Raw genomic sequence first — 20,893 nt, 5'->3', positions numbered from 1 at the left:
TTGATGTTTCGATTTCTCTCTCTCCCTCCCCCTTCCTCTCTAAAATCAATTTTAAAAATATATTTAAAAAATAAATAAAATATAATAATAATTTCTTTTTCCACTTAATTTCTCTAAGCTCAGACTCTCTGCTCTGGGGGAAGTCAGAGGAAAAAGTCATCCCTACACTGATGAGGAGCCTTGCCAACCCCTTCTGTCTTATTCATCAGGTGTGAGTTGGCCATAGCTTTGTCCGGGCGGGAATGAGATGGGGTCCTTAGCTAAATGGAATCCCAGGCTGGGATCTGGCCACGCTGGGAGCAGGAGCTCAGGTCACCCGTGGGCTGGGGTTGGGATGCTGAAGGGCCCAGCTTGTCATAGCTCTGTTGAGCAGCCCATTGTCTGAAAAGGGGTGGAGGACTGAATGTCGCAGTGAGCGGTGTAGGAGGCCATGTGCTGTGGCGGCCCTAAGGAAATGGCCTGAAGGCTGGTGAGACATTAAGTCATTTCATAAGTAAGGATGTGTATGTGGATACACATTCAGAAACTGATCAAGTCTGGGCAGAACATCCAGTGTAGAGCTGGTGGGATTGTGCACCCCAAGCCCTTGGCAGGAGCCCTACTCCCTACCTGCTCTACCCACCGGAAACCACAGCTGTGCCTGTAACATCACCCTGAATAGTCACCCCATCGCCAATCAGCCTTACACCCACCACCAGGGCCCCCATGTGCATCTGAGCTTACAAACTTCGGAACACAATAGTTATCCTTAAAGAAAGTATGTCAAGCCAAGGGAATCTTTGGGCCAATGTACATATTCATTGGTTATATCTTAATCTCAGTGTTACTTGGCATTATTTCACCAAAACAAACCCAGTCTTGGTAGCTATGTTAGGTGAAATAGGGTTGTCTAATTGTCCAAGTTTGTTTGTTTGTTTTTATCAGGGTCTCAAAACGGTGTTCCCAGGACATTCTCTGTCCCCCACACATCCCCTTAGGATTTACTGCATCATCCAAGCTCTTCCTGACAATTTGTCACTTGCCACTTTTTTTCTATCCCAAGTACTCATCATCGGATGGGTGTTCGAAAAATACGGTCCCCTTCCCCATGCCCTCACACCCTCCCCCCCCCCTCCCGCTCACCCTTTCCCCAGTGGTTCTGGCCTGGATACAGACATGTAGGCCGCCACCCTAAATATATCAGCCTCCTACTCATATATACGTTGATCTCAAAAAAGTTCTAAGCATCATCCACAATGAACAAGTTTAAAAATGCTCACATAACCAAATGGTCTCATGTTTCATTTAATTGGCATTGGCAGTTGATGGCAGTACTGCTTTGCTCTTTCCAGACATTTTACACCTAGAATCTACAGTGAGCTCCGGCACGTGCGAGGCTGTGGCTGATGGCGGCCGTGCACCATAGCAAGGCCTGCTGCCATTAGAACTGCAGAACGTGCCTGACCACGTCAACGTAGCGGCTATCCGCAGGTGGCTTCCTCTGACTCCCAGGCTGCAGGAACTTCTTAATTGTAGGGATGTTGCTGATTCTTGCTTTAAATGCCTGGAATGAGAAACAGCAAAATCAGGGCCTCCATAGCGGTCACAACCTTTAAGAAAAATCAAAACTTTGTCATGAGTGGAGGTTACCTAGACCAGCGGCGTATGGAGCCCAGTGTGTTGAATCTGAGTTAATCCCTCAATGCATGTTTGCTGATATTCCTGAGAAGGATAATACAATGGCTGGTGTGTATAGCCTGAGTTACATTATCTTAATTTTAAAAAATCACTGTCATAATTAGGCAGTGTGTGTTAAAAACTCAAAAAAATTCTTTAACCTGTCAACTCTTGTTCTAGGAGTTTATAAGGGAATAAGTAAAGGTGCTAGCAAAGAAATAATTATAAGAATGTTAACACAGTCCAGCCAGTGTGGCTCAGTGGTTGAGTGTCAACCTATGAACCAAGAAATCACCAGTCCATTCCCAGTCAGGGCACATGCCCAGGTTGCGGGCTCAATCCCCAGAAGGGGGTGTGTAGGAGGTAGCTGATTGATATTTCTCTCTCATCAATGTCTCATTGAGGGACTTTGTGGAGGCCCTGGAGTCAGGGGGACTATCAGGAAGCAGAGTTGTTTGGTAGGAGAGGGAAGGGAAACAACAAAGACAGACTTGTCATCCTTGCTTCATCAGGAAAAACTCAAAGTGCTAAACAAATAAACAAAAAATGGAAAGCACTACAAAAATGAAAAATACACTAAATGTTTATGCCCGAAACCAAAATAATCTATTCTTTTTCCCTTTGTAAGATTTTATTTCCTAATTAGAGGCCCAGTGCATGAATTCATGCACAGGTGGGGTCCAGCCAGCCCCTCCCCTGATGGGGTAGGGGGGCCGATCAGGGGCCAGGCCAGCTGTGGGGAGGGGCTGTGGGCAGTTGGCCGGCCAGCCCTGCCCACAATCAGGGTGGGGGGTTGCTGATCGGGGGGCGGGGGTGGGGCTGGCGGGGGGAGGGGCTATGGGCCAATCAGGGTTGGGGGGCCAATTGGGAGCAGGACTGGCTGCAATGGGCGTTATAGTGACCGGTTGTTCTAGTCATTTGGTATTTGGCATTCGGGTTGCTGGCTTTTTTTAATATATAGAATGATCTTATAGTGTGAGTAGGAGAAAATTACAAAATGAGAAAATAATGATTTTTTAAAACAGTCTTCTTGAGTTCCTTCTGAGATTGACCTGGAGGCACACTTTGTTTCAGTCTTTGTTTTTATTCATTTCCCCCCTGGGTTTTGTGTAGATGTTAACACACTACCTTTAGCAGAGGGAAGTCCGAGAGAACAGAAGCATTGAGTTCTTCCACCATTAAGATAGCTTCTAAGAGTTGTACATCTGCCCAGCTGAATTTGTTGCCAACAAGGAAATCCTCTCCATGGTCTTTCAAAATCTGCAGAAAGAAAAATAACAAAGAATATCAAATAAAAGTAGAGACTATTTTGCCTGGCTAAACACTTACAAAACATGTACAGATCAAATTTGCTAAAGAATCTTGGTCTTGATAATCCTCAAGAATGCTGGCAAGGACAGGATGAAACCGATACTCTTACACATTGCTGTAAATTAGCACCATCTTTTGGGAAATTTGTCAGTGATTATTAAGACATCATGGGTGGTAAAGTGCCAGAATGGAGCTTCCTGTTATGAGACTAGAGCTGGTTAAGTAAAAGTGTCCCCACCAACCAGAAGAGGGCGACACGAAGATCATGGTTTGTACCACAAATACAAATAAATCACAAATGGGATACAAGAAGTCCAAACGTGGTGAATATAAAGAAAGTAGCATTTATCCTACTTTCCTACAAAAACCATATTCCAGAGTAACCAAATACATTATGAGGCGAAGAGTCATTTTATAGAAAGGATTCCAGCTAACAAGTGAAGAGCAACTGGCAGGATTGGGATGTCAACATTTGCATCTACTGATAAATCAGTGGGTCTAGGCACCGATCATAAATTACATTGAGTCATAAGAACAGTGACAACCAGATAAAATGTGCTTCCTAATGAACTACACAACACCACCGATGAAGCGGTCTGGCCAAAACACATCAAACTTGAACCTGTCAAGCTTCTAATTCTAACTCCCAATTGACAGAATATCTAGGGAATGAAAGAGTTATGTTGCAATAGTAAACTCCAGGCTGTGAGAAACCCGGCAAGACAAATGCAAGAGGGAAGAGGAGAGAAAGCAAGAGGAAAGAACCTGAAATTAAAGGGAGCGATTTTAAAATATTATGTAATTGACTAATTACAGTAAACAAAATTGAGTTTGATCCTGATTTGAACAAATAAATTATTTTAAACATTTTGGGATGTGCTGGGATTAGGCCACACGTATTTCAAAATCCATGATATGATAAAGCCCAGTTCACAACACCATAACTTAAATAATCATACTAGTTTTTCCCTTTTTCAATGAAAGGTATTTCAACATCACTGCACATTGTCCCCAAATAAACAGGAACCTGCTTGTCTAATACTCTGAGCTTCTGGCAAAACTCATTATAGTTTGGTCAACAATAAATCATTCTTTTTCAAGGCAAAGGCTAACTTATTCTGAATTATACCACAGAATTATGTTGGCCTGCAAACCTTTATATATGGAACCCTATACTAACAAGTCTTTATCATGTGGCATGCTGCCCTCCTGGAACTTTAACAGATACACTGAGAAGACATCTGTAATTAGCATTTGCCCCAAAATGATGTCAGAAAAGTTGTAACTTTAAGAGGCTTTGTCTTTTGAGTGAGGCATGATTAGCCAACAGTATTAAAGCCTAAAGAAATATCTGACACAATGAATTGAGATGATGATGCCTTGGGCGGATCATTTTGTTTGTTTGTTTGTTTAAATCAGAACAGAAATACTGTATCCTTTCATTGTATTTGGTCTATTCTAAGTCTGTTGTGTTGCGGGTTCCATAATTAGACATGCCATTTGTTTTGGAATCCTTACTAAAGTTTTAGTCCAGATGCAGGAAAGCTCTAACATGGTTTCTGTCTTTTCGGATACTCACTCTTTTAGTCTTATCAGCAATCGGAAATGTGCAAGGCCTGGATCCCTGCAGCCTGGGAAGGGGGGAAACTTGCCTTGCCCCGCCCCTCTCCCGCCTTCCCTCCCAGCTTCGTCCTTCCCTTCTCCATTTCCGCTCCGGGACAAGAGGAGAATTGGAGGGTGGTCCCGAGAGGTCAGCTCCTCCCTTGTCTACCCCCCTCTCCCCCAGCCCCGCCCCACAGGATCTGAGTACGCAGCTGTCGCTGGAGCATCTGGGCGCCGGCCACACCGCAGGGTTGGATCCCTGCAGCCTACCTTTTCAAAGACCGGGAAGTAACGGGTTTTCGCTTTTGTCACAATTAAAGCGATGTTCTCCTCTTTTTCCTCTGGGGGTTTGAATGCAGCCATCATGATCATCCCCATGAGGTCCTGAGTGCCATCGGCGTACATGTTGATCCTGACAAAACAGTGTGATTCATTCCCAGAGGAAGCTTCCAGTACGGGGTTCCCAACATGCAACTTCTGTGGTTTAATAGGAATTGGGGGGAATGACTTGATTCTCCCTCCCTTCGTGTCTATGCTCAGGAATGATTTCTGAAGCCAGAACCAGCCTAGTGATCTCCGTATAGTAGGGTGTCTGGAAATGTTTAGTGAATAAAGGGACGCGAGAAAGAATTAATGAGTGATTCTAAGTTGAAACCTTCCATAAACAAGCAATTAGTTTATTATGGATTTAAAGACCGAAAAGAATGAAGTTTACTGAAAAAACAAAACAATTTAGTACCAGGACCTTTTCACTTGGAAGATATATCATTTATCAGGTCTTCTGTTGACCAGGCATCTGAGAAAGAAGTTTACTATCCTAGTCAGGTTGGACAAATAACTCATGTTATTCTCTTAAAATTTTTCCTTTGAAAAAAGTGGTTTTTTTGGCAAACACTTTTTTAAAAAGGTTATTAAAAGTCTAATCATAGTAGATACATTACTATTATTTTCATGCTATGCTAGTTATCTCTGCAACCAGTTTGCAAACTCATTAAGGGTTGTGTGTCTTTGTACACCCACTATGTGCTAAGCGTCCAACAAACTTAATGGTATTTAAAAAACAACAATTAAAAACATGCATTGAGACAAGGAGAAGCAGACAGTTTTTTGCACATTAGTATTTGTTTACGTTGTTATAAAAAGATTCTATTCATACGCTGTGCTTGAAATTGCTTCTCTGGGCATGTGCCCTTGGGATTGCCAGGTTAGAAGGACTAAATCAATTTTAAAGATAGAGCTATGGGAAGTTGGGGTAAGCTGCCTCTGTTTATGGACTGCTTATTTCTATGTTAGGATCTCTCATTTTTCTGAACAATTGAGCGTGGACCTTACTTCTACCAAGTCTTCTGTATTTACTGACCATCTCATCATATCCATGCTTATGGTGATAAGAGAACACTGAAAATGCCCTTTGACCCCCAAATCCAGATAAACTTTTATAGTTATATTTGTTTTGTCTTAAATCTCCTTATCTCCTGTGAAATTAAACCAATCATCCAAATAGCCACAAATGTTCACCCTCCAGTATTTGTGATAAAACCTGCACTTTATTCCATCAATAGATGGGGTCTGTTTCCTGGGTTGCCTTTGTAACTTGTTTTGACCAATAGAATGAGAAGGAATTAATAAGTAACTAGTTTTTAGCCTAGTACTTAAGAGGCCTTGTGTACTTTCACTATCTCAGAACCCTGCCTAGCCTCCATGAGACAAGTTCAAGATGAGAGGATGGGGCCCAGCTGGTGTGGCTTAGTGGTTGAGCATTGACCCAGGAACCAAGAGGACACCAGTTTGATTCCTGGTCAGGGCACATGTCAGGGTTGTGGGCTCAATCCCCAGTGTGGGGCATGCAGAAGGCAGCCAATCTCTGATGTTTCTCTATCATTAATGTTTCTATCTCTCTATCCCTATCCCTTCCTTTCTCTCTAAAAATCAATAAACACATCTTTAAAAAAATATATTAGAAGATGGAAGGTGTATGGCCCATTTGCCTCCCAATCAATATTCAGCCAACACCCACAACCAGAGCCTCCTGGCTGACTACTGGTTGACATATGAGTGAGTTCAGTCAAGATAAGTCAAGCCGGGCCCAGATACGGCCACCACTCAGATGACCCACAGACTGGTGAGTAATAATAAACACTTGCTGATTTACATCAATGGACTTCAGGATGTGTTGCACTGCATTATTTGCAGTAATAGCTCATCGCTCAATATTTATTTATTAGTTCATTCATTTTCACCTTCATGTAGAATAGTTTGCCAGGTCATTTTATGAGAAGATATTTTGTTAGGAGTGGAGAGAGAATATGAGAATGTTGAATGCAGATTGCTCTGAGCAGTAAAAGGAGAAGCCTAGAGTATTTATTCAGAGTTAAGCATAAGTCATGCTGGGTGTAACAAGAGTACATTTCCCCTTGTTGCCTTGCCTTCCCCCTCAGTCCAGGCTGAAAGGCTACAGCTGACCCAGGTCTCAGTGGGTGCCTACAGAGGCCTGGATAAGAATCAAGTACAGACATAAATCCTATGGTACCTGACTGTCTCCTTCAGATCCTTTCCATACAAGTTGTACTTGGCAGCCAGGTAGCTGAGGATGGCTCTGGTCTGCGTCAGCATCATCCCATCAATTTCAACCAGAGGCACTTGGCCAAAAAGCAGGCGCCCATCTGTGATTTGAGCAAAGAAAGATTAAAATACTCTCCTTCCATGGCTGTTGTAAGCCTGCAAAAATGTCCACTTTTAATTTTGTTGAATGATTTTTAGTTTTTATCCAAAGTGGTGAGTTAAAGACCCCAGTTGTTGAGGAAATAACTACCATTTGCTTAATGGAAAATTTGAGATTTGCTTGATGGTTCATGCATTTTTGTGTGTTGGTTAGTCGTGATTATTTAGGATTTTCTTTTTTTTAAAGATATTTTTATTGGTTTCAGAAAGGAAGGAAGGAAGGAGAGAGAGATAGAAATATCAATGATGAGAGAGAATCATTCATCAGCTACCTCTTGCACACTGTACAACGGGGATTGAGCCCACAACCCAGGCATGTGCCCTGACTGGGAATTGAACTGTGACCTCATAGGTTGATGCTCAACTACTGAACCATGCCAGCAGCCGGGCTATTTAGGACTTTCTACATTTACTATGACTGATTCTCAAAGTTTAGAGTGTACAAGAATCGCCTGGAGGAGGTGGGTTGTTAAAAATATCCACCCACTTCCCAGATGTCCTCATTCAGAGGTGGAGTCTGAGAGTCTGAATTCTTTAAAAAGTACATCAGGTAGCACTCTAGGTCCATACAACATCAGCTGATGTGATACTAAGAACCCTGGCATACCCGGGTCTAAATGCCAGCTTCAGCCCTTTTCAGCCATGACTTACTTAGAGCTTCAGCTCCCTTTTCTCTAAAATAGTAATAATACCTATTTAGCAGGATTTTTGAAAAGATGAAATGAGATAACATTAGTAAAATACTAAATACTGGCCGAAACCGGTTTGGCTCAGTGGATAGAGCGTCGGCCTGCGGACTGAAGGGTCCTGGGTTCGATTCCAGTCAAGGGCATGTACCTGGGTTGCGGGCACATCTCCAGTGGGAGATGTGCAGGAGGCAGCTGGTCGATGTTTCTCTCTCATCGATGTTTCTAACTCTCTATCTCTCTCCCTTCCTCTCTGTTAAAAAATCAATAAAATATATTAAAAAAAAATACTAAATACTGTCAATAGTAGATGCTTAGTAAAATCAAATTTTCTTCTTTGTGAATGACTGCCTATATAATAATGTGTTTTAAAAAGATACTGCAAGTCCTAGCTGGTTTGGCTCAGTGGATTAAGCATCAGCCCTCGGACTGAAGGGTCCTAGGTTCAATTCTGGTCAAGGGCATGTACTGCGGTTGCAGTCTTCATCCCGGCCCTGGTCGGAGTGCATGTGGGAGGCAAACAATCGATGTGTCTCTCACACATCAATGTTTCTCTCTCTGTCTCTCCCCTTCCTTTCCACCCTCTCTAAAAATCAGTGGAAAAATATCTTTGGGTAAAGATTAACCAAAAATAAATAAATAAATAAATAAATACATTAAAAAAATAAATACTACAAATAGTGCTCTTTTCATGGGGTCTGGAAGAATTGAATAGCCTTTATATTTCATTTACACCTCTACATTGCTGAGATTAAGGAACTTGACCCAGAATAAAAACCAGACTTCACTAGTGCATTGGGAAAGGCCACAATTAATTTCCCCAATTTCACTACCTTTCCTACTGTACTTAGTGGGAGGCAGTAGAGGATGGTGGGGAGAACACCAGTGCAGAAACCAGGAACAGCTTTCAGGGACCCAGTGTCCATATCTAGATGACGATGTTAGTCAAGTCTCTAGCTTCTCTGAGTTTATTCTCTGATCTGTAACGCTATCTGTCCTGTCTTACTGAGTTTCTTTGCATAGGAATAAGATCATACTAGTAAACATGCTTTGTAAATATGAATACTGCTATTGAGACATCAATTTCCTAAAAGTTCTACATTTGTCCAATATTGGAGGAGTATCTAAAGCTGGGCTCTACTGCTTATGATGCAAATATCCATTAGAATCAGGAGCTGATGATCGTCTTCTGGATGATTAAAAAAATCTAAGATCAAGAGCGCAGAAAAGGATGTTTGAGATCATTTAGTTCAAAGCATTCATATTTTAGACAATGGCAGGGTGGAGGCCAACGGAGGCACAAGGGATTTGCCCAAACTGACAGAGTCAGGGGACAGCTAAGCCAGCAGAAGTGGGCCTCTGACTCCCAGCCCAGTGGCCCAGTGACCTTTCTGCTGTCCCTCTCTGCCTTTTGTTCACAAACAGCAGGCATGGCCAGGAGGGTGTCCCAAACATAAAGCAGCATCACAGACTCAAAGAGAGCTGGAGTATTTTAGAGGCTCTTAGGGAGCACTCCTGCCAGAATGATCATGGGCAAGATTATGGAGATACTTTCATTTGTTTATTCAATATGCATGTATTTAATCCCTACTATGCACCAGTAACTGTCCTTGTTTGCGGGAAAGTGGGGCAGAAATAAAGACGAAGAAAAGCTTCAGGGGGATTCCTGGACAAGAATTGGGAAAGGGGTGATCAGGCCTTCCCCACTCAATAAGATCTGGCCCACTGCAATCCGACCATAGAGATCATTTTTATGTTATGGTAAAGAGGAGACTTGTGTCAACTATACGTTAATAGAAAAAAATGTTTTTTAAAAGACAGGATGTAGAGAAGTTAAAGGTGTTGCCCAAAGTCACACAGCTTACAAGTGGAAGGTCTGCTAACTATTGGGTGAATGTTTTCCTTAAAAACCATTCACCCTGGCCCATATGGCTCAATTGGTTGGGCATCTTCCTGTGCACCAAAGGGTTGCTGTTTAATTCCCAGTCAGGGCACATACTGGAGTTGTGGGCTCAATCCCCTTTAGGGAGCATTCAGATCAATGCTTCACTCTCACATCAATGTTTCTCTCTCCCCCCTCTCCCTTCCTCTTTCTCAAATAAAAAAAATTTTAATAAAATAATAATAGTAATTTGTCAATGATTGTTTATCAGCAACAGTGGGACACTCAGGTTTCCTTAGATAAGAAAAATAATGTTATAGCTGTTAGAAATTTGAAAGTACTCTTTTTTTTCCTCTGGGAAATTTTTCTGGGGAATCATATGGATTAAAGATGTCTTCTTGGATCCACATTTAAACAAATTTGGATCTTTTCTATGGTCTTGATTCTAAAATTGTGACCTAATAGAAAGATTTCTGTTAATCTATTAAAACCACCAAGAAGAAGTGGATATGAACAATGAGAACTAGAGAATATCTTAGGTCACATTTCCCTTCCTTTTTTCTCCTTCCCCTTCAGCCCACTGGATCATTATTTAAGAATTCTTAAAGGATTCTTCAGTGAGATGGGGAGTTTTGAACCAATTGGCACTGGTCACCCATGTTCATGAATCTTCAATTGAGGTCTGGGGTTGTAACCTACTTGATAAGCTTTTATGAAGGCTAAAGAGACTATGGAGATGACAAATTTAGCTTCGTGCCAGGGACACAGTGAACAGGCAATCCATGTTAGCAGTCATACTGTGTGCCTTTTCTGATAATTGACATTCTAGAGTTCTGTGTTTTATAATGAAATGAGTACTTCCAGAAACACATTTCTATTTTTTCCCAATAAGATGAGATTGAACAAATCTAGGCTTACCCTTCTGCAACTTCTCATATTGCTCTCTTGTTTCAAGAAATTCTTCTTCAAACTGGATAAAGGACAGAGACATTGTTATAACTTTAATAAGGTGCTGAGAGACAGAGATGTGAGGGGGGAGAGGAAGAGAGAGAGAGAGAGAGAGAGAGAGAGAGAGAGAGAGAGAGAGAGAGAGATGCTCTTGGTATAAAATGCCCAATGGCTTCAAGAAAGGAAAAATTTAAAAGGAACACAAAGCCATCAACTACCACACAGCTGAACAATTCTGATAGAGAGTGTGTGTGTAGATAAGCTTAGAGTCCCTTGGGATTGGAACCCTTTTTGTTCTTGGCCTACCTAAAGCATACCCCACACCCCCATTCATATTTTTTCCTTTCCTTTGCCTTAGCTCTTCTCTCCAAACTCTTGTCTTTTTCTCCAACTTCCCCAATGATCTCTCCTCTTCTGTTTTTTCTTTCCTTTCTCCTCTCCTTTTGTGTTATTTTCCTTCTAATCAAATTTCTCTTTGATGCTCATATATTCAATGAAAGGGGTCCAAAGATCATTACTCAGGTGAGGTTAATATTACTTAACGGTGGAGTTTCTAAAGCTTTGGTAACGAAGAGTGACTTTTGTCCCTCAAACCTCAAGATGGGATTAGGATGAGGTGAGCAATGTTAGGAGAGAATTCTCTAAAGGGAATAGAGAAAAACCAGGATCACCAGCCCTTGTTCCAGAGGAGATGACATTGAAGTAGAGAAAAGGAAGGCTATACCTGCATGAAACCAAACAATAACACTTGTGAAAATCTATGAAAAGTCAGCGGAGAGGGAACTCAGAGTTAAAAAAGATCCCAGTGGGGCATGCTCTTCAGAGGATGATTCAAGGGGAGACCAGATTGCAGTGGGCCTAGTATTCCAGTCGGCAGCCCTGGGTAGCACGTGACTAAGATGCTATGGCAGAGCTAAAGGACCCCAGGAAATCAGCTGGGCCAGATGAAAGAAATGATCCCTATGTGGTTTCCTTACTCTCCTTTATCTTGTGACCCACCAAGATCTTGCCAGCCCCTACAAAGCTCCCAGAACACCTTCCTTGGCTTCTGCCCTCCCACCCCTGCTTACACCAAGGACCACGATCCCCTCTGCATCTCTTACAAAGGAAGACAGCTGGAAAGAGAAAGAGCCAGTGTGGCTGGGAGGCACCATCCTGAATTTTGAAGAGGGAAGAAGCTCACTTCAGTCTCACCCCAACTGCCCTCCTTCCTTTTCCCAGTCAGGAACCAACCTCCACGCCAGCTGCAGCCAGCAGCCAGCGGATCGACTCCATCCTGCCCCGGCCAGGAAAGTACCAGAGCTTGGGTTTGGCTGCCATGACGCCCGGCTCAGGGTTTCCTAAAGGGCCAAATAAGATGTTAACGAGCAAACGAACACACACCATATGGAGGGTATCTGTTTGTAACAATTCCAAGACAGGCAAATGAAGCTGTTGTCCAGGGATGCATACTGGTGCATAGTAGGAAAACTATGAAGAAAAGCCAGAAAATAATGACCCCAGCAGCAGGATGGTCACCTCTAGTGGGAGAATACAGGTTATGATTGGAGGAGCTTGAGGCATCCTGGGATGCTAATAATGTTCTATTTCTTAAAACAGAATTAGTAATTAGCCTTTATAATTTATCTTTAAACTGCACATAGTCCTAACCAGTTTTGATAGAGCGTCGGCGTGAAGGGTGCTAGGTTCAATTCCAGTCAAGGGCACATGCCTGGGTTGCGGGCTCAATCCCCAGTGGGAGGCGTGCAGGAGGCAGCCAATCAGTGATTCTCTCTCATCATTGATGTTTCTCTCTCTCTCACTCTCCCTTCCTCTCTAAAATCAATAAAAATATTTTAAAAAATTAAAAAATAAACTGCACATAAATGTTTTTGCAACCTCCTATATGCAGGTATGCTCTATCTCACAATTTAAGGAAAAAGAACAGATTATACATATCAAGGTTTTCTGTAGATTTGAGAGACTGCCTCTGGTATTTTGAGAAAAGGAAGCAGGAGTTAATATGACGGTTTCATTAATGATCTTACAAAATATAATCTTTCCTAACAGCGGCAAGGGGCTGGGCTTGTTTGGATTGAAATGTTCGGTGGGACTTGGGGACTCTCATTTCTGCCAAAGGCTTTCCTGAGTCTGGGACAAGCATAGACACAGACCTACACAGGACCAGGATTCAAGTCCTTACCTGGCCAGCAAGGAGCTGGGTAAGCTCAGGACCAGTTCCTTAAACCTTGGTCTGCCTTCGTGTCGTCGTCTATAATTGAGAAAAATTATACTAGGAGAGTAGAATGATCATGCAAGCAGACCTGACAGTCCTTTCTGTCGTAGAACCACAGGAAGTATTAGGTTAGTGACCCCTGTGCATGTCACAGGATTAATGGGGTGACCAAATGAGATAAAGGTAAAGTGCTTTGAATAAACCAAAGCTCTTTGCCAACTTAGAGGATTATTGGGTCTCCTTTACCCCATTTGCCCCTCGAACCCCATATGCTTTAAGGAAACAGCAAGAATACTTCCCGCTGGCACAGTGCCCAAGGCTCTGTGGGTGGGAGGGTGCTCAGGAAGCCGATGGCGAGCACATGGATGGAGAGGCTGACCTCAGCTCCCCAGGTGGCATCTACTGTGGTCCTCACCATTGTACAACCTTAGTTCACCTCCCCAAGCCTCAGTCTCCTAATCCTTAAAATGGGGTCATGGTTGTGAGGATTGAGTTAAAGTGATAGATGAAATACACACAATATCTGACCCATATCAAGTGAAGTCCTCGCTTCTTGAAGCAAATTGCCAGTGGGGTTAGCAATTCTTTGAGTTTTTTATGCTAAGATAGGTTTGCCTATTAGTTTTATAGGGGATTCATAAGTGTTTGTTGCAAATGCAATTGATATTTGCAAAAGGGAGCTAAAACTTTTTGTGAATCTGACTCCATATTGTAATACAAGATATTCAACAAGTAAAATCTGGGGTGGCTTCTGCCTTTATTTTGTGAACAGAGCATTTTCATGGTTCACTCTTACAAGGAAGTGTATTTTGTATTTTATGTACAGACTTTGTGCTCACAGCTTCCCCCACTTCACTTCGGCTGGCCCCTTGCACATTCTCCGGGCACATGGGAGATGGAAGGATGTAACTTGAAGACCCAGAGCTGAATTACAAGGGACAGAATCACTCCCTTTCCTGCCATCACCTCCAAGGCTTAAGAGGTGCCGAGGGAGCCCTAAAAGCCCAGGATTAGAATGAAGGAGACCCCATCTCAGATAAACAGGACTAAACCCAGCAACCCTCCCTTCTAGTCCAAGAGAAGGAAACTTTTTTCTCTAGTTGTTAATAACCAGCTACTGCTTCTTGGAAAAGTCCCAGCAAATGTTAGTGTGCCCCATAAATAAATCACAGCTGAGTCTGGCCAAGCAGCCACCATTCCTCATCTCTCAGCCTCGGCTGGCTCGGTGGCCTTCTAAATGGGATGACTTTTTAAGGGGCTCAGCAGGACTTCAGTGCCCATGCCCAACCCCTCCCAGGAAGGGCTGTTCCTTCTAGAAGGGCTGAGCACCGAGAAGGGGCCCAATACCTCTTATGAGCTCCCACCCAGGAACCAGCCGAACTCTTCACTGCAAAATTCTCACGAGGGCCCTGACCAGTTTGACTCAGTGGCTAGAGCATCAGCCTGCAGACTGAAAGGTCCCAGGTTCGATTCCAGTCAAGGGCATGTACCTTGCTTGCGGGCACATCCCCAGTGGGGGGTGCGCAGGAGGCAGCTGATCGATGTTTCTCTCCCATCGATGTTTCTAACTCTCTATCCCTCTCCCTTCCTCTCTGTAAAAAAATCAATAAAATATATTTTTAAAAAAATTCTCACAAGGGAAACATCTGGAAGGCAGGGATGACGGTGTAGTTCTTCCATCTCTTATAGAACAAACCCAGACACGTGGCAGCTGTAACCTCAATGTGCCACTTTGAGATACATACCAGTTCCTTAAAGTGTTAAATTTCTGTGTTTCATCTTTTATTCTCTCAGCATCAAACATTTAGTGAACTCCTACTATGGATATAGTAGTAGGTTAGGCACTCCAGGCATACAAAGATAAATAACATGTATGTAGTTCCTGCCATCAAAATACCTATCTCTAGTGATGGAAACATCCAGACTAACAAAAGGTAAGTCAGAAGGAAATAGGTGTTTAACAAAAGCACGAGGAAATCTGTTTTACTTACTCACAACTGTAAACCTACTTTTGCCCCTCCCTGTCTATATGTTGTTTCTCAGCCCTACTGCTCCCTGCCCCATGGCACTATAGGTTAAGGACAAAACCAAGTCCTTTAGTCCTCTATCCTTGACCTCTAAGGAATGTCAACAAAGATTAAGGTAAATTACAGCTTGGTAATACCGACGACTGGGTTTGTTTACCCTTCAAATAGAAAACCCAATTATTCTCATTGTTAAAAAAAAAAAAAAAAAGTACATCATCAAAGCTTAAAAGAACAGGTGCAACGGAAGCTTTCATTCCGGCCAGCCGTGGGACCGGCCAGCCGTGGGAAATGAAGAGGTAGGGAACAAAGGAGCGGCGCTTTCTGGATTTTACCCAAGATGCAAGCACTCTGAGCAAAAGCTGCTGGAAGACCCGGAACCCAAGGCATTGAGCTGAGTATAAATCCATTCCATCTCTTCAAAGCTCATGATTGTGCTACTGATGTTGACCAAAAGGTGTGCCCTGAACTCAGCAAACCTGGAAGGCTTCCCACAGAGGTCGGATGACACTGGGAACTGAGACTCACCTGCGGGGGCTCACAGACTTCACCTGTGTGCAGCTTCACCTGAGATGAGAGTGGGGTGTGTTTCCCCACCCAGAGTCCCAGGGACCCACGCCTCAGGAGGGTCAGCAGAAAGCAGCCACGATGGCATGACAACCTTTGGAGAGTCAGAGTGTGGTCCTTGGATAATAAATATGCCCCCAATATTTTAGAAAATAGAACATGTATCTATTTTACTGTGAGTGCTGGGTACCCACAGTAAAAACATATTTCAGCTCTACCTCTCACTGGAACAAGGTTTTTAACCTCTCTGAGGCCCAGTTTCCTCATTTGTACAGCAGAGCTAATAGCTCCTAATTCATTTGATTAGTTATAAGGTGAACATAGATAATGTGTACAAACTGCTGAACATAGTAAGGACTCAATAAATGGTGCGCGCGCGCGCGCGCACACACACACACACACACACACACCTGTATCTCCACACCGCAGCGGCATTCAGGTGTGCTTCCAAAAGGAGGGGCAGCGTTCTCTGCTGGTGTGTTGGACCAGCAGCATCAGCTTCGCCCGGAAGCGTGTTAGAAATGCAGAAGCACAGTCCCTGGGCCCCATCTGTGAATCAGAGTCTGCATTTTTCAAAACGTGCCCAGGCGATTCACTTGTATATGTAAATAAAGTTCGAGAAGCCGAGTCTAGAATGAAAACCCAACTAACCTGCACCTGGGGCTCAGTGTGAGGCTCTGGGTCATTCTTCCCAGGAACTGCTGGGCAGGCACAATTGCAGAGCATGGCGTTTAAAAGGTAGGCAGAGCAAAGGGTGATGTGTCGGAGTTGTGGGTGGCTCAGAATAGAGAGAGAGAAGGGCAGAGGGAACTGGGGAGAATTGTAAGTAAATTTCCCATGTGAGATCATTTGTATTGATCCCCCCTCTATGAGAGGAATTCCACTTGGCTGGTGTGGCTCAGAGGTTGAGCATGGCACTATGAACCAGGAGGTCACGGTCCGATTCCCAGCCAGGGCACATGCCTGGATTGTGGGCTCAAACCCCAGTAGGGGTCATGCAGGAGGCAGCTGATCAATGATTCTCTCTCATCATTGATGTTTCTATCTCTCTCTTCCCTTCCCTTCCCTTCCTCTCTGGAATATATATATATATTAGAGGCCTGGTGCACGGGATTCGTGCACTGGTAGGGCCATGGCATGCAGGGATCGGCCCGCTGTGGGAGCGCTGCTCATCCTGGTCAGTAGAGCGGTGCTCCCACTGTGGGAGCCCACTGACTACCAGGGGGCAGCTCCTGCATTGAGCGTCTGTCCCCTGGTGGTCAGTGCACGTCATAGAGACTGGTTGACCGGTCATTCTGCTGTTCAGTCACTGGAATTTTATTTTAAAGGATATTTTTAAGAGGAATTTCTAGGAAATGAGTGAGGCCTTCTTCAATTCCCAATGTTAACAAAGTACCAGATATGTAGGTTCCAGCCCTGGGCATGTCTGGAAGAAATGTCAGTCCTCAACTATACAATGAAGAGTTGGTCAGAATTAGACAATTTCCTCCATTTCTTCTAGTTTTAACAATCCTTCTGATATTGCTTCTCTTCCCTCATCTTCATTCTTTGGTCTATGCTCCTATCTGCTGAATGCATGTGTTGGGAAAGCAGCCAATCTTTTGGGGGTGAAATTCTAGTGAACTGACAATGTTTAACAGTCACTCTGGATGATTTAGGCAAAACAACACACATTTTTCTCACTTATTTGAACAGGTAGGCAAAAAGCAGGCTTTTATTGACTTTTCTGGATCATAAAAAATTTAAGGGGTTCATTGAAAAGGTTTCCAGTTTTAGCAAATGTTTTGGGTCAGAATACAAGATGTCAATTCTAAATCTATTATTTATAAAAATAGCTTTGACATTTACTCTGGCTTCTCCAATGGATCAGAATGGCCTATCTGCATTATAACCAGCAGATCAAAATTTGTCACGGAGACAGAAAACTCTCCCAGGTAACCCTGTATTCCCCACAGAACTGTACTTTGCTAGTTTGGAAAGAAGTAGCTCGTTTTAGCTTTAAGTATATACTGCTTCAGAGCACAACCAAGACTTTCAGTATAGCTTTAAAGTTTGTCTGTTTTTACTCGATTATGAATTATTTCTCTTCTATTTTTCTAATACATAACAATAGCAAAGCACATCATTAGTAAGATATGACATATTCAGTATTTGGATTTTACCAAAGGGAAAGTCTCCTACATGAGACTTTGAAAAAGAGCTCAAGTATTTATACAGCATTTTTAACACACAAACCCAGCTGAACAATATTCCTAGGTGGAGAGGGGGTGGGTTGCTGATGGAATAGGACGATCAGGAGGGAGCTCTAGGCCAACCTCACATGCTAATAAGCATCTTCTCCAGAGAGCTTTGTATTTCAGTTTCAGAACCTTAGTTTCCTTTCCATGAGGGTATCTAATGGGTTGATTCACATTCGCAAAACTCACAAGAGGTTGGCTTATACCCCCAAGACTTACAAACTTACTTATAGGAAAGATACAGCCAAGAAAGAAACTTTCATTTACCTAGGTCACCAAGGCTGCTTAGAGAATAAGCCAGGTGAACTGCCACATGGCCCGAAGCTGTTAAAAGTCTTAGGGGAAAAAAAATGGTGTCAGGGCTTGACTCAGAGACTCCTGCTTTTCAACTTGCAGTTCCCCAGAGGAAGACCCCAGGGGCAGATTATTTGGAAGAAATCTTCCAAGCATAGTGGAGTAGACACCTAGAGGCAGGAGACTTAGTTTACCCGTTAGCACCCTAGCACAGAGCAGGTGGCATCTCTGATTTTTCAACTATGTAAAAAATATGAGATTTGCCTAAGAGGGAAAAATGTAACGGCTCAAAGAGTAATACGTGTTTATGTTCTGCTAAGTCTGCTATGTCCACCAATCAACTGAAGCACCACTGTCCTCTCACATGTAATGTGTGACATGGATGTGGGGGAATGTTCATGTCTGGTACCATGTGATCAGGCATAGGCAGTGAAAGTCTTCAAAAGGCCCAGCTGTAACTTGCCATACCATGTGCATTTACGTATCTACTCTGCAGGGGAAAAAATATCTGCTCCTTTCATTTGATATAGGCAAGTTTAGAAATATAGGCATTAAATTAACCACAAAATTAAAACAATTGCTGACTATAAGCTGCATATTTGGCCACAAAATGTAACTATCCAACCAAGCCCAAGAAGAGTATAAAAATTTAACCACTAACCTTATCACTTCCTGGCTCTTGTCTCCGGTGTGGTGGGGGACGAAGTGAAGGTTTATAACCCTTATCTGTCCAGTTGCAAGCTCCGCCCACTCAAGGGATTAGCCAGTGAGTATTCCAGTTCGCACACGCCCCCGGGGCTTCACTTTACATCCATTGTCAGTGTATCTGACAGTGCACCAAGTTACCCAGGGAAGAAGAAAGGAAGACTCCACTGGCTCACTCAACACTGAGACCCCGTTTTGGCCCTGACTCTAGAATGGTGGCCACGACAGGCCCAATTCCTCCTCCCGTGGTGTTTCCATTCTAGTTGGGGAAGACGGACAGTATAAATATATAGACAAATAAATGCAGTGTGTTCAAATAACAACAGCAACAATATATCAGATGATTACAGCGTATGGGTAAATGAAATCTATGACAGCAATGTTATAAGGGACAGGAGGGAGGAATTTGGAAAACTGTGTTATAAGGTACCTGCACTACCATTTGAAAGTGGTCTTAGTGTAGCTTAAATATATATTGCAAACTCTAGGGCAACAAATTAAACTTAAAAAAAAAAAAAGAGCTATAGCCCTAGCTGGTTTGGCTCAGTGGATAGAGTGTTGGCCCAGCTTTGATTCTGGTCAAGGGCACATGCCCAAGTTGCAGGCTCAGTCCCCAGTAGGGGGTGTGCATTAATGTTTCTAATTCCCTCTCCCTCCCTCTCTGAAATCAAGAAAAATATATATTTTTTAAAATGAGGTATAATTGACATGCGGAGAAAAAATAGAACCATATAAATGCTCAATTAAAAACAAAGAATGCAGAAAAAGAGGGGAAGACAAAAGAAAAAAACAACAAAGAACAAGGGAAACAAAGAGAAAACAGTTACAAACATGGTACAGATTAATTCAGCCACGGCAACAAGGATTTTAAATGTGGCCTTAAATACATCAATTAAAGCACAGAGACTACGGGTGGACTGAAACAAGACCCAATTATAATTTCTACAACAAACCCACTTTAAGTATAAAGACAGAGACTGATTAAACTGACAAAATGCCAGAGGATGTCAAGTGCTCTGAAGAAAACAAATTGAGGAGAAAGAGGCACCTGGGTGTTCGGGGAGTGTTACAGGCCTCCTGGTCTGAGGGACTCCCTTAGGTGGGGGGGGGGGGGGGTGGGGGGGGAACCTGTGCCCTGATAGGACAAGAAGAAACCAGCCCTCACTCTCCTGGGCACATTCGATGAAGAGGGAACACCAGCAAATACAAGAGCCCACACTGGTTGTTTGTAGCAGACCCTGCCTGGTGGAACTCACTTTCTGCTCTGTGGGGTTCCCCAGGAGGCTGGCCCCTACCGACAGCCCCAGCCAGGCAGCAGGAGGAGATCAGGTGTTCCTCCCGGCACCTAGTCTGCCAAAGCCTCTCTGAGTGGCTAATGCTGGGTCCCAGGCTCCTTACCCGTTGCACCGCCTCCTCTGTCACAGACACCAGAGCCTCACACCATCAGCTTTCCCCTTTTGTCCCAGACACCAGGCCTCTGTGCCTGCTCTCTACGCGGCCGTGCCCTTTAACCTCACTGGTTCACCTGACCTGAGGGTGGGGGAGGGAGGAACTTATTGCCAATATGGCAACCGAATTGCACAATTTAAGGTCATGTAACCATGAGCAGGAAAGACATGGGGCTCTGTCCTCATCGGAAACAGCTGGGCCTCCTGTGTTTACTTTCTGTAATCCTCTACTTCAGTGCAGAAGCCAAACTTCCTCCTGGCTGTTTCCTCAGAGAGCCGGCATTGAGGGCCCCCTGGTGGCTACGAGAATTAAAATCTAAAGAGCAATGTTTACAAAATGGCCTAAGGTCTATACAGCAAACCCTTGATTTATATTGTCAGGCAGTGGCACTGGAGAGTAAAATCACATCGAAATGGTATATAACAGTCCAAGTTTGCTGCCATCCTACACAATTCCATAATACAGACCTCTGGGTGCTATGGTGTCCATGTCTGGTTCCATGGTGTAAATTAGTCTTCAAATGAGTGTAAAAGTTTCTCTTCCCGGAAGAGGTTGTTAGAAGGAGCAGGCCAAAAGCCCACCCTCACTCTGACACC

At 43.5% G+C, this 20,893-nt stretch overlaps 1 protein-coding gene across 5 annotated transcripts; it reads right to left on the bottom strand.

Annotated features, from left to right (window-relative positions):
* Positions 1 to 1,268: 1,268 nt before the first annotated feature.
* On the bottom strand, positions 1,269 to 20,354 carry LOC139012437 (glutathione S-transferase A4-like). Of its 5 annotated transcripts, XM_070418418.1 has the most exons (9): positions 20,247 to 20,350; positions 18,805 to 18,969; positions 12,989 to 13,057; positions 12,040 to 12,146; positions 10,777 to 10,828; positions 7,100 to 7,232; positions 4,840 to 4,981; positions 2,785 to 2,916; positions 1,269 to 1,543 (listed from the first exon to the last, which is right to left on the bottom strand). In XM_070418418.1, exons 4-9 carry the CDS (start codon positions 12,124 to 12,126, stop codon positions 1,421 to 1,423), a joined length of 669 nt encoding a protein of 222 aa, XP_070274519.1. In that variant the 5' UTR covers positions 12,127 to 12,146; positions 12,989 to 13,057; positions 18,805 to 18,969; positions 20,247 to 20,350; the 3' UTR covers positions 1,269 to 1,420. The 5 variants fall into 5 exon arrangements, with proteins under 5 accessions (XP_070274519.1, XP_070274520.1, XP_070274518.1 ...); XM_070418419.1 differs by lacking the exon at positions 18,805 to 18,969; XM_070418417.1 differs by lacking the exon at positions 20,247 to 20,350 and having other exon boundaries at positions 18,805 to 19,107.
* Positions 20,355 to 20,893: the final 539 nt, after the last annotated feature.

Source organism: Myotis yumanensis, unplaced genomic scaffold (genome assembly GCF_028538775.1).
Source record: "Myotis yumanensis isolate MYYU_CA2020_CCGP unplaced genomic scaffold, mMyoYum1.0.hap1 SCAF_6, whole genome shotgun sequence".
Taxonomy (NCBI): domain Eukaryota; kingdom Metazoa; phylum Chordata; class Mammalia; order Chiroptera; family Vespertilionidae; genus Myotis; species Myotis yumanensis.
Note: the sequence above shows the minus strand (reverse complement) of the source record. Positions and strands in the feature narration are given on the sequence as shown.

Excerpts from the sequence above, each read along its gene's own strand:
- LOC139012437 (XM_070418421.1), bottom strand. The coding sequence starts at position 12,126 with ATGGCAGCCAAACCCAAGCTCTGGTACTTTCCTGGCCGGGGCAGGATG. Across the intron at positions 10,829-12,039 it reads TGGCTGCAGCTGGCGTGGAG|TTTGAAGAAGAATTTCTTGA; the intron begins GTTGGTTCCTGA and ends TCCTTTATCCAG. Across the intron at positions 7,233-10,776 it reads ATATGAGAAGTTGCAGAAGG|ATGGGCGCCTGCTTTTTGGC; the intron begins GTAAGCCTAGAT and ends CTCAAATCACAG.